At 56.4% G+C, this 12437-nt stretch overlaps 1 protein-coding gene across 2 annotated transcripts; it reads left to right on the top strand.

Moving 5' to 3' along the window:
* Positions 1-452: 452 nt before the first annotated feature.
* TBRG4 (transforming growth factor beta regulator 4) lies at positions 453-10149 on the top strand. Of its 2 annotated transcripts, XM_007447023.1 has the most exons (11): positions 453-545; positions 2459-2923; positions 4877-5200; positions 5818-5989; positions 6267-6424; positions 7038-7148; positions 7915-8059; positions 8431-8676; positions 8865-8976; positions 9090-9204; positions 9859-10149. In XM_007447023.1, the coding sequence occupies exons 2-11, from the start codon at positions 2510-2512 to the stop codon at positions 9958-9960; spliced, it is 1899 nt and encodes a 632-aa protein (XP_007447085.1). In that variant the 5' UTR covers positions 453-545; positions 2459-2509; the 3' UTR covers positions 9961-10149. The 2 variants fall into 2 exon arrangements, with proteins under 2 accessions (XP_007447085.1, XP_007447086.1); XM_007447024.1 differs by lacking the exons at positions 453-545; positions 5818-5989; positions 6267-6424 and having other exon boundaries at positions 2510-2923; positions 9859-9960.
* The last annotated feature ends 2288 nt before the right edge of the window (positions 10150-12437 follow it).

The raw sequence follows: 12437 nt of genomic DNA, 5'->3' as shown, positions 1-12437 counted from the left end.
CCTAGATTCTTTTTTGGAAAAACTGCAAGATCTAGGCAATCTGTGCCTACATTTCCGCACACCTGCGCTGAGAGGCCTTCCCAGCGTGTCACAGCCCAGCCCTGGGCAGTCTACAGCCGGGGCTTCTCTAGAGGCTATGAGAAGCCCGCGGGTAAGGCGCGGGGGTGGGAGGTGGTGGGAAGCACGCACTGACGACAAAGCGTCACCTCCTATACTCCGAATGAGGGCTGGGTACTGACCAGAGGGCCCCCAGGCCTCCCAGCCTCCGTTTCTGAACACTTTATTCTTCCCCACCGCCCCTCCCATTTTTCCGAAGTTGCTCAACACCTATCACTCACTTCAACTAGTCCGCACCCTGAGCGAACATCGCCCCAGCAGGAAAAAGGAGCCGGAAGTGATTTCCGGCTGGGGGGCAGGCAGCGAGCCTCGCTTCCGGCGGCGCGCCGAGTGACGTAAAAGGGCGCGCCGCGCAGCGTAGGCCGAGGGCTGTGCTGGGGCGTATGGAGGTCAGCTGGGGCGCTTGCGCCAGCGGCGACGGTGGCGGCGTAGGTCTCAGGGCCGGGGGGAAGAGGGTCCTGAGGAGCCTAGGTCCTGAAGGCATGGGGGTGTGGCCGGGAGGGGAGACCGGGAGGGCGCACGGGACGCAGGGGGTAGGGGTGGGGGACGGGGGGCACAGGGGTGGGGGCGGGCCCGGCCCAGAGCCGCGCCTGCTCGTGCGCACGCGCCCCTTTTCCGAGGTCCAGCGTGGCGGCCTGCGATCCCGCACTGGTTCTCCGCGCTGTCGCTGGCTGGCCTTCGTGCAAGTCGTTCTCTTTCTGCGTCTGAGGGCCGAACTTCTGGGTTGGTGTTTCCACAAATCCCAGTTGGGCTTCTGAACTTGTTTTCCTCGCTAGCTCGTAGGACGGTCTTTAGTCGGGAACGTTTTCAGTGCTTCCCCGGCGTTGGGGCTCTGTGGATGGTGGATGTTACCCTTGGGTCGGTGTTCCTCCTCTCTGAGTCTCTTGCTTTATGTACAGTTAATCTAAGCTTTCTACAGCTACAACAGTGACCTCACGTAAAGATAAAATGTCCCAGACCAAGTTCTCGGAAATCGAAGGTCAAACACGTTCTCTGCTTTGGCAGGACGGAGGCCCAGGTTATAACGCCTTTTATCGTGCCCCGGCGGTGTGCCTTACCCGGGTCATTTATTCACGTTGGTGAGCAGGACAGAGTTGTTAAAAGCAGCTGCATCGGGATATGTAACATTCTTGGAGGAGGTAACGTTTTTTGTCTGGTTGCGGGAAGATGGGGGGTGATTTTCCGAGCCCTATGAAGGGGGGTTAAAAAAAAAGAGGCAGCAGGCCTTGCCCTGCCCTGCCCTGCCCTGCCCTGCCCTGCCAAGGTGTAATGAAAGTGCAGGGCCTGTTTAGAATGAGGGTGTGTTCCAGGGAGGAAAAAGAGGTAAAACTGGGAAGATAGTTCTGGGCCATGTTGTGAAGTGCTTTTTATGATTGGTTCAGGAGGTTTGCTCTTGGAAAGTGTGTGTGTGTCTGTGTCTGTGTCTGTGTCTGTGTTTAGTAGGTCGGTGAGTAATAGTGTAGGTTGGTTTGGGGAGGCTCACTCACACATCTGTAAGTATTAAAATAACATCCACAGAAGCTGTGGGATGTATATATGGATGATATGTCCAGGGTTTTCCATGAGTAGTCTAATTTAAAATATTCTGTCTCATCGTCTCCATAAGTCAATAATTTTTAATCCTGCGTACTTTTAAAAATTTTTAAAAAAAGTGGTGGGGAGAACGCTGTTCAAGCCCTGTGTGCAGAGACTCCCACTCAAGAGGTCTTGGGTCGGGCCTGGGATTCTGAGGTGTTGAACCATTCCCTAGGTAATTCTACAGCCAGGACTGGAAACCTTCCAGCTCAGGCTCCTAAGTGATGCTCCTAACTCTTGTTATTTGGTTATATTATGTACTGAAGCAGAAGTCCTCTGAGATTTTTGCTTCAGAAAACGCTGCTGCATGCGCATGGTCAGGAAGGAGAGGTTTGGGCTGGTTTATGGGGAGTGTGGCTGTGACTCTCTCTCTATTTTTTTAATAAATTTATTTTATTTCTTTATTTTTGGCTGCGTTGGGTCTTCGTTGCTGCGTGCGGGCTTTCTCTAGTTGTGGCGAGCAGGGGCTACTCTTGGTTGCGGTGCGTGGGCTTCTCATTGCGGTAGCTTCTCTTGTTGCAGAGCATGGGCTCTAGGCACATGGGCTTCAGTAGTTGTGGCACGCGGGCTTAGTTGCCCTGCGGCATGTGGGATCTTCTCGGACCGGGGATCGAACCGTGTTCCCTGCGTTGGCAGGCGGATTTTTAACCACTGCGCCACCAGGGAAGTCCTTGTGACTCCTTTTCATTTGTCTGGTTCTTCTGTTGTGTTTGGGAGTCGGGAGCTGCCTCTGCACCACTCCCTTCTTTGTCCTTTTTCTCTTCAGGGCTTTGGAGTCACTTGCTAGGAGGCTTCTCTCCCCGCCCCCCAGGCCGCCATGGCTGCTCGGCTGGTGAAGCGATGCACATGCCTCCTGAGGGAAGCCACCCATCTGGCCCCTGCCATGTCCCCGGTTGGCCAGCTGAGACTCGCCTGGGGAGCCCAGAAGCCTGTGACTTCCTCGGCTACCTCATCCAGCTCCCGCCTCCCAGGTCCTTTGTCAGAGCTTGTGGAGAAGGAACAGGTGTTTACTCCCTACCCTGAGCGCCAGGAGGTGGACCAGCTCATCGATAAGGCCACCAGGCCAGAGGAGCTCCTGGAGCTTCTGGGTGGCGGTCACTGTCTGCACGAGAACCAGGCCGCCCTCACACTCATCCAGCTCTCTCGCCTGCTGTCTGAGAAGCCGAAAGACAAAGCCTTGTTCATACAGGATGCCCGCTTTCAGCAACTTCTCCATCTTGTCAACAGCCAGGTGGGTTCGAGAGCCCTTCCTGCAGGTTCAACAAGCAGAAAACAGCAGAGGCCCCGGAGTCCAAAGCATCCAGTCACTTTCCGGGTATAGACAGGAGCTCTGCTGTGTGTTCAGGTCCTCCACGTCCAGTGGTATTTTTTAATTTTATAGATTCCAAAGTACTTTAATGTGTTTCTTCTCTTTTTTTAAAATTAATTTTTATTAGAATTTAGTTGCTTTACACCGTAGTTTCTGCTGTACAGCAAAGTGAATCAGCTGTTCAAATACATATAACTCTTTTTTGGATTTCCTTCCCAATTAGGTCTGCTTTCTCTTTTGTTAATCCTCATAGCAGGTCTGTTAGGTGAACATTGCTGTTCTCATCTTACAGACAAGCAACTCAGACACAGTAAATAGAAGCACAAGGATCGAGCACGGTTCTTAATGCCCTGGGGGCTTTCCCCCTCGCCCTGCAGTCTTGGCTTGCATAGCCCCCACTCAGTGTCTGGTTGACGGGGGAAACACTCTTGAAGCTGGAGGAGATGAGGGGTGACTAGCGGAGGATCTCAGAAACTTGAGCTGCCCATGGGCGTTTTCCGATTAGATCCTTAAAGGTGGAGCGTGGAGAGAAGGGACCTGTGTGTGGCAGGGATTGGGGGCAGGACTCTACCCAGTTGGTGTTGCGTGTGAGGAAGGACTCCCTTCATGCAGACTCTTCCCGTGGCTCCATGGGGTCTGCTGGAGCCAGAGGGCCTGGGGCGCAGCAGAGAGGTACAGACCCTCCCCCTGGCTGCTCCAGAAGGGCGAGGCCCTGTGTCCACTTGTCAGGGATGGTGAGGAGGAGACTCGCAGCTCAAGGAAGGGGCCACATTAAATGAAATTTTTCAAACTGTAGGTTATGAAAGTGTAGTAGAAGTGGCCAAGTGTTTTTAGTGAGATAGAGTAATGTAGAAAACAGTTCACATGTAGTAAGGGAAGCGTTTCATGGAACCTTTTGTCTTAGTTAAGTGTGTATGTGCAGGTCACGGTACAGATTTATTTCTTACTGAGAATATAACTCAAAAATTAAGTAGATCTCTTCTTTTTCTAAGACCATAATTCTAGTTGTTATTCATTGAACATCTTACACACAAAGTAAGCTTTAGAGACAAGACTGAACATTTGGAACAAAATTACAAAATTGTAATTAAAAAATTACAATTACAAAATTACATTGTAACAAATTACATTGTAGAAAATTACAAGCTAGTAATGAACCAGGAACAAAGTATTTAGAAATGTAAGCAGTGAACAAGATTTCTTTTAAAGAGCCTTCCTACTTCAGGGAAATCTGTAGAAAAAGCAGGAGCCACTGGAGGCTCATGTGATACTGAGATCAAATTCATACCTATTTTTTTGTTTTGCTGCACCACGCAGCTTGTGGGATCTTAGTTCCCCAAACCAGGGACTGAACCTGGCCCCTGCATTGGAAGCACAGAGTTCTAACCACTGGACCGCCAGGGAAGTCCCTCATACTTTTCTCCTTCTGCCCGGCCTTTCACACCACAGCTTTTTTGTTTGCCCCTCACGTCGTGTGTGTGATTTCAGCTCCCCCTCTCAGCAGTGCAGCCCCATTTCACAGATGAGGGCTCAGGAGACTTGCAGAGTGGCGGAGTTAAGAGCCTTTAGCGCCGCAGACAACAGAGCCCTGCTCAGCTACCGAATACTGCCTTCCCTGGGGGTGGGACCAGAGAGCTCCGCGAGTGGCCCCCGTATTCCCCTGAGGCCTGGAGACATGGCTTGCAGGGGGCGCTGTGGTGGGCCTGCTGGCCCAGACAGGCTGTGAGAGAGGAGCAGCCTGGTGCGCCCACAGAAGTGACAGGTGGGGAGCTGCTTCTAGAGAGGCAGCCACCAGCTCGGAGCCTCGGCCCGCTCTGTAACAGCACAGGGTCAGCAGGGTCCCGGGTGTGACCTTGCCTGTGTCCCCCCACCCAGATCACTGCAGTCTGGCATGGGACCCTCGTGAAGCTGCTCCGGAGCCTCTATGCACTGGGCCTTCCCCCCACCTCCAAGGAGCTGCGGTCGGTGGAGCAGGAGGTCCGCTGGCGCATGCGCAGGCTGAAGTACAAGCACCTGGTCTTCCTGGCCGAGTCCAGCGCCACCTACATGCAGGAGCAGGACTCCCAGGAGCTGCTGGCCGAGCTGCTGGTGCAGCTGGAGCGGCGCTGGGCAGAAATCGATGACAGCCGCATGCTGGTGGCCATGATGATGAAGACGGGGCACCTCTCCGAGTCTCTGATGACCCGCCTGGAGGACAAGGTACTGGGATCCAGAGCCCTGGCAGCTTCTGTCCAGAGTCTGGGGCATGGCACTGGAGGGACTGGCACTTCAGACAGCTGGAGGCAGCTCTCCGCACCCACTGGCTCCTCCAAGGATCCAGGGGGGTGCAGAGCCTGAACCCCACTCCTTTGTATTCCTCCAAAATTGCGTCTTGCACATAACCTGGAGGCGGCGTGGCCGGCAACTCCTTAAGTGTGTCCTGGGCCACCCCAGTGGCTCAGCCTCTGGCTAGTGCTTCCTAGGGATACCACGCCTGCCCACCCCCTGCTCCACCCCCTGCTCCACCCCCAGCCCTGCAGTCAAGTCAAATTCAGCCCCTGTTCCCATGGTAGCGGGGGCTGGCCCAGATGACTGCCACAGCAAGTTCCGCAGCTCATGGGCCCCGGGTCCCCTGCCCTGGGACCTGGGGATAAGTTTGGCTGCAGACATGGCGCCCCAGTCTGGGGGCTCCCTGGAGTGGGCGTGGGGGCAGGCCCTGCACAGGAGGGGCCTGTGTTTAGTAAGCTCAGGCCCAGTTACTGTCTCGCAGGGCCTGCACTGCATGGGACCCCTGGCCCTCGGGCCGTCGAGCTGACCCTGCCGGCTGTGGTTGACAGTGCCTGGAGCTGGTGGAGCAGTTTGGCCCGGAGGAGCTGCAGAAGGTGCTGGTGACATTGGCAGCTCAGAACCGGCGGTCGGTGCCCTTGCTGCGGGCCATCTCGTACCACCTGGTCCAGAAGCCCTTCCCCCTGACGAAAGGCATCCTCCTGGACCTGGCATACGCCTATGGTGAGCCCTGTGCATGGAGAGCAGAGTGGGGTGGGGGCTGAGTTCTGGTCGCAGCTGTGTCAAATTTGGTGCCTGCCTCACCCGTGGCGGGCACTGGCCTAAAAGGCTGCCACAGAAACACTGTGACTCACGGGCCCTGATCCTCTCTTCTGGGCCTCAGGGATAAATTTGGTTACAGACACCAAGCTCTTGCTCCTTGAGACCAGGGTGGGTGGCGGGTGGGCCTGAGGGTGGCCTGCCAATCCTCACCAGTTAAATCTCGGGCTCTGTCCCCAAGGCAAACTCGGCTTCCACCAGACGCAGGTGTTCCAGCGCTTGGCTGCAGACCTGTTGCCCCACACTCCTAGCCTGACGTCCAGCGAGGTGGCCCGCTGCACCAAGTCCTTTGCCTTCCTTAAGTGGCTCAATCTGCCCCTGTTTGAGGCCTTTGCCCAGGTGAGCTGGGGTGCAGGCCTGAGGCCTGGCTTTGAGGGCCTTCTGTACCTGACCCCCTGCGTAAGCCGGCTTCCTGGTCATTTCATTAGGGAGGCCCCTCTGGCCTGGAGACACTTCCTGGTGGCAAACATGGAGTCCTTATTCTGGCTTATTTGGAGAGAAATGATACTATTTAGTAGTGAAAGAAAGTGTAGTTGTAAACGGTTTCTTCCATTCTTTCACCAAACTTTGTAGGAGTTTTTGTCTGTCTTTGGGTAGCTGTGTGGGGAGCAGTGTAGACAGCGAGGCTGAGAATCCATTCAGAGCTCTCCCTAAACTTCCAACTGCCCCAGAATGGAGTTGTGAAGAAAGAGGATGTTTGCACTTAGGTTTATGTGCAACAGGTTGAAACTGTGTTTGTAGGCTGAGGAGTATTTCTAAAGCTGTCGTCAGGGGCCTTTTGTGTGTGTGATTGCCTCTCGGAGGATAGGGTCTGGCCCTCTGCCCACTGCCCTGTGTAAATTACCCCTTGGGGCTGGGAGCTCGTGGGTTCTGGGGGAGGGCCAGGTCTGCATGGGGCACTGGCCACCGGGCACCTCTCATCCGGCCTTTCTGTCCTACCTGACCGGCCCAGCACGTCCTAGACAGAGCCCAGAGCATCACTCTGCCACACCTGTACAACATGCTCCTGGCTTTCGCCCGTGTGAACTTCCGCCCAGAACGGGAGGATCCGTTCTTCAGCCTGGTACAGTCTTCACACCCCCAGCTCCTACACTCGCCCTGCCTCGAATGCTCAGCCCTCCTCGGAGCAGCTCGGGACTGAGTGGGAGGGAGGGAAGAGACCGGATTTGTGCTGAGGGGCCCCGGGTGTAGGCAGTGAGGAAGAAGGCCCGGCATGGGCACGTGGAGGGAGCTGGCTAGAGCCAGGCATCCCAGGGATTGTCTGGGGACGAGACACGCAAAATCCAGCATGGCAGCCAAGGGTCAGGAAGGCATCCGACGGCTCACTGTGCAGTAGGGCTGGGGGACCCTTGCTCTTGCTTCCTAGGGCTCCCTGAATGCCCTGTTGGGGCTCAGAGACCTCAATCCACTTGCAGGGGTGAGAGCGTCCTGTGAGTGGACTGGGTATGACCCTAGGGCCCCGCGGTGGGCACTGCCCCAGCCGGCCAGCTGCTTCCCCTTTCATAATCTCTAACTCCTCTCAGGGCCAGAAATACCTTCCCTGTGCAGGAGACGTGGTTTTTGCCATAGGTCCCTGCCAGTGGGAGGGGCAGCGGGGGGAACCCAGCTGCTGTCCAGATTGGGCCTAAGAGATGAGGAGGGTTTCTGGGACCTTCCACCAGGGGTGCCCCAAGCCTGACCAAGAGCACCTTGGCCAGCGTTGCTCCCCATCACCTGCCTTGGGCCTCAGCGTGGCCAGGTCATAACGCAGCTCCAGCTGCTGCCAGCCCAGGGATGCCTGCGGCCACGGAGCAAACCTGCTTTCCTCACCCCACCCCGTCCTTGCCCAGGTGCATGAGAAGCTGGGGTCAGAGCTGGCGGGCCTGGAGCCAGCCCTGCAGGTGGACGTGGTGTGGGCCTTGTGTGTGCTGCAGCAGGTGTTGGAGGCCGAGCTGCAGGCTGTGCTCCACCCTGAGTTTCACACCCAGTTTCTAGGTGAGCGGTGGGGGGTATTCCTCCCTCTCCTGAGTGACGGCAAGCCCCCTGTGCATCCCCCCCACCGCCTGCCCCCGCCCCATCCCAAGTACTGCCCCAGCCTTGAGCTAGGAGGGCGCCTGGGAGCCTCGGGGCTCCGCTCACCATCGGGGAGACCGGGCAGGCCCAGGCTCACCCAGCATCTGCTCTTCTCTGTCCGCCCCTAGTGGGTGACCGGCAGACCCACTTCCCGCAGGTGCTGGCCCAGAGTCCAGGGTGAGACTTGGGTGAGGGGTGCCTCTGGCTCTCCCACCTGGCCCCCGTGTCCTGCCACCCTCTTCCTCCTGGCCCTCCGCCAGCCCCTCCCCTCTCTCTCCATCCTCTCCCGTTAGGTGTCGAGTCCCCAAAGGATCAAAGCACCTTCCAGAAGCTGCTCCATATCAATGCCACTGCCCAACTGGAGCACCCCGAGTACACAGGCCCCCTTTTGCCAGCCTCAGCCTTGGTCCCCAGGCCCTCGGCCCTTGACAGGAAGATGACCCCCTTGCAGAAGGAGTTGCAGGAGACGCTGAAGGGGCTGCTGGGGAGTGCCGACAAGGGCAGCTTCATGGTGGCCACGCAGTATGGCTGGGTTCTGGGTGAGGGCCCTCCCCCTCCCCCCTTCCCCTTCCCCTCCCCTTCCCAGCAGTCCCATCTGGGGACTGTTCTAAACCTGCCCCCTCTGCTCTCCAGGGTCTCTTTTTATCCATTGTAGGGGTGGGGCTGTCAGCCCAGTTGGACCCCAAGGGACAGTCCCCAACACGTTTTCATTCCGTGCTCTCCCTAGACGCTGAGGTGCTGCTGGACACCGACGGCCAGCTCCTGCCCCTGAGGGCCTTTGTGGCCCCTCATCTCACCCTGCCCTCTGGCAGCCAGCCACTACCCCCGGGAGCCAAGAGGTGAGTGACCACACAAGCCTTGGGGGCCACGTGCACTTGGCTCCTCAGCATTCCCTCTTCCCTCCAGGGGCCTAGGAGAGCTGTCAGCACCCACAGCGCCCCTCTTCCTGCAGGCTGGCCTTCCTGCGCTGGGAGTTCCCCAACTTCAACAGCCGGAGCAAAGACTTACTAGGGCGCTTCGTGCTGGCCCGGCGCCACCTGCTGGCCGCTGGCTTCCTGCTGGTCGATGTGAGTATCTGTTGGGTGGGCGGTGACTGCACAGGGAGAAGCCCCTGGCCCAGTCGGGTTATGGGAAAAGCCAGTGCTCACGCGGACCCCAGCTCTTGAGGTCAGCCGTGTTGGGATTCCCCCTTCACGTGAGAAAAGGGAAGCTTGAAAGGGTGTTGTATCTTTCCCAGCATCACACAGCCTTTAAGTATCTGATGCCGTAGGCACTGTTCCCATCTCCACAGCCAGGGCCTCTTAGTCTTAGACGGGGTAAGACCAACCAGGTGCCCAGGTCCGAGTGCCGACGTGCGCCTCATCCAGGGTTCTGCTGTGCTCCGGCCCTGGGGCCTGGCTCCAGCTTTTCACTGCAGAAACTTCTGCCGCGGGAGCAGGCTGTCCTGTTAGGGGCCAGAGATTCACATGAGTGACTCTCCTGTTGAGTTTTTTGTTTTGCTTTCGGTACAACTTTTAAAATCTAGAGGCTGCTCTTGGTCCTGTGTAGCCGTGGGCCCCTGCAGCTCTGAGCACTGACCAAGTCAGGGTCTCTTCCCCACCCATGCTGCGGCAGCTCCGTGGGCTTCTTCCTTCGGGATTTGGAGGCCAAGGATGTGGTGTGCGGGGCAGCAGGCGGGACAAGGGTCCCCGCCTGCCCTGACTTGTCTCCTGCCTCCCCAGGTCCCATACTACGAGTGGCTGGAACTTAAGTCTGAATGGCAGAAGAGCGCCTACCTCAAGGACAAGATGCGCAAAGCAGTGGCAGAGGAGCTGGCCAAGTAACCTGTCCCGTAGCAAGGACTGTGTGACCAGGGGGCCGGACTCCCCTGGAGGCCTAGCCACGAGCACTGGTGGGCCAGAGGTGGCACGCTCGAGGACAAACCTCAGTGCAGGACCTTGGCCGGAAGTGGGCTGGTGGCCAGCATCTCTGAGTGGCAGGTCATTCTTTCATGGGTAATAAATCTTCAGTCAGCTGCTTGTCTGTACCAGCTTCTCTGCCATCCACGGAGGACCCTTCTCGTGTACATTTGTGCACGGCTGGCATGTTGCTCAGGGCTGGCAGTCAGCCCCAGCACAGGCTGAGTCCTGCAGTGCTGAACCTCGGCGCACGAGGACCTTCCCGGGGGGACCCAGTGGGGTCTTCAGTGCATGGCTTGGGGTTCTAATCATGGCGTGGTTACTGATGACAGTCGTCCTGGGAGTTCCCCTCCCATCCGATGGTCTTGGGAGAGTGGGGGACCCTGATGGCCTACACTGCCACGTGGCATGAGGCCAGTCACTCAGGAGGCACTGGCTCTGAGTAGAAGACAGGCGTGCACTTGACTGACACTGGGGCCAGAAGAGACCCCTTGCTATCCTTTCACCCGGACCAGAGTGCCGTGGTGTCATGCTGCCATTGTGGGAACCGTCTGCCTGCATAGCCCGGGCCCCTTCACCACACCAGCAGCAGCGCCCCCAGATGCTGGAAAGAAATAGGCATTCTCTGGATTCCCTGGCGGTCTAGTGGTTAGGACCCCACGCTTCCACAGCTGGGGGCCAGGGTTCAATCCCTCGTTGGGTAACTAAGATCCCACAAGCCACGCAGCATGGCCAAAAAAAAAAAGAAAAAAAAGAAATGGGCTTTCTTCCAGTCCCTCACAGGAGACTTTGCTGGGGACAGGGCAGTGTCATGTGCCTCCAGCAGTACAGAGTGGACAGAGGCTGGTGTGAGTGGGGCTGAGCAGAGGAGAAGGGCCATCTCGCCCCTGTGGGCCCCCATCCCAGCTGTTCCCTGCTCCCTCCAAAGCGGTCCCTCAGTGAGTCACACAGGCATTGGGGTAGAGGGGGAACCATAGGGTACCAGGTCACAGGACATGGGTCCTTGTCACTTGCACAGGCTGGCGGGGGTTCTGCACCCAGAGACAAGGGTAGCCAAGATGGCTTTCTGAAGCTGCTGAGTCCAAGCCCAGGCAAGATGGGGGAGCAGGGAGCACTGCACAGTGAAGGGCGAGTGTGGACAAGCGCGTGGGGGCTGGGCCAGTGGGGGCGCCTCTAGGGGCTCCCAGGGAGGAAAGCTCGTCCTGTTCACCAGGATCTCTGGCTTCTATCTGAGATACTTTAACAGCTTCTCTGCAGTTGTAAGGAACTACACAGTGGTCTCTTGTGCCCCTACCAGTTTCCCCAAAGGTGACATCTTGTAGAACTCTGGCACATGTCACACCAGGACACTGACGGGAACAAAGGTCCACATGCAGGACACGTGCATCACCAGCAGGACGCCGCGTGTTGTCCTTTATGCTCATACCTCCACCTTGTTCTCAGCTAACCAGCAACTGCCAACCTGTCCTCCGTGTCTGTTTTGTCACTTGGAGAATGTTCTATAGAGGAATCATACAGTATATAACCTTTAGATAGTGGGTTTCTTCACGGGCACCATTCTGTGGCATTTCATCCAGTAGGTCCTTCCTCGTTAACTGCTGTTAGACTGATTCAGCCCTGTGTGTGGGTGTTTGTGTAAACCTAAGCTTTCATTTCGCTGGGATGAGTGCCCGGGAATACAGCTGCTGGGTCGTATGGGATTTCTATGCTGTTTAAGAAACTGCCACAGTGTTTGCAGCGGGTGCTGTACCATGTTACAGTCCCACCAGCAGTGTGAGGACCTCCACATCCCTGCCAGCCTTTGGTGTTCTCAGGGGTTCCTGCAGCAACTCTGGAGGGTATGGAGTGATACCTTTTCACTTGCACTTGCCTAGTGGCTAGGGATGCTGAACACTTACCTGCTTTTTTTATTCTAGTCATCTTGGTGGGTATGAAGCGCTGTCCCATTGTGGTTTTGATTTTCATTTCCATGATGACTAATGATATCTTTTCATGTGCTTATGGCCTATTTACATATAATTTTTGGAGAAATACCTATTCAGATCCTTCGTCCAGTTTTTAATTAGGTTGTCTTATTGGGTTGTAAGAGTTCTTTATACGTTCTAGAAACAAGTCCCTTATCAGATAAATGACTTGCAAACATTTTCTCCCATTCTGTGGGCTATATTTTCACTTTCTTGATGGTGGCCTTTGAAACACAAAAGTTCTAAATTTTGGTGAAATAGAGTCTCCCACAAGTGGGGTCTAAACAGAAGGGAGCCCCACCTCTTGGCCACACTTGCCTGGGGTTCAGCTCCAGCAGCGGGCATCTGGGGGCAGGATAAGAGGTGCCAAAGCCCTTCATCCCCCCAGAGTAGGGGCAGGGGGTGAACACAGGGGCCCTGTGTTCTTGGCTGCACCAC

This window comes from Lipotes vexillifer, unplaced genomic scaffold, assembly GCF_000442215.2.
Source record: "Lipotes vexillifer unplaced genomic scaffold, Lipotes_vexillifer_v1.1 scaffold1359, whole genome shotgun sequence".
NCBI lineage: Eukaryota > Metazoa > Chordata > Mammalia > Artiodactyla > Lipotidae > Lipotes > Lipotes vexillifer.
The sequence above is the reverse complement of the archived record's forward strand: the minus strand, read 5'-3'. Positions and strand labels throughout refer to the sequence as shown.

Bases quoted from the DNA above. Each gene is read 5' to 3' on its own strand.
- TBRG4 (XM_007447023.1), top strand. From the start codon at position 2,510: ATGGCTGCTCGGCTGGTGAAGCGATGCACATGCCTCCTGAGGGAAGCC. The intron at 7,149-7,914 runs GTACAGTCTTCA...GTCCTTGCCCAG, and splicing joins AGGATCCGTTCTTCAGCCTG to GTGCATGAGAAGCTGGGGTC. The intron at 8,677-8,864 runs GTGAGGGCCCTC...TGCTCTCCCTAG, and splicing joins GCAGTATGGCTGGGTTCTGG to ACGCTGAGGTGCTGCTGGAC.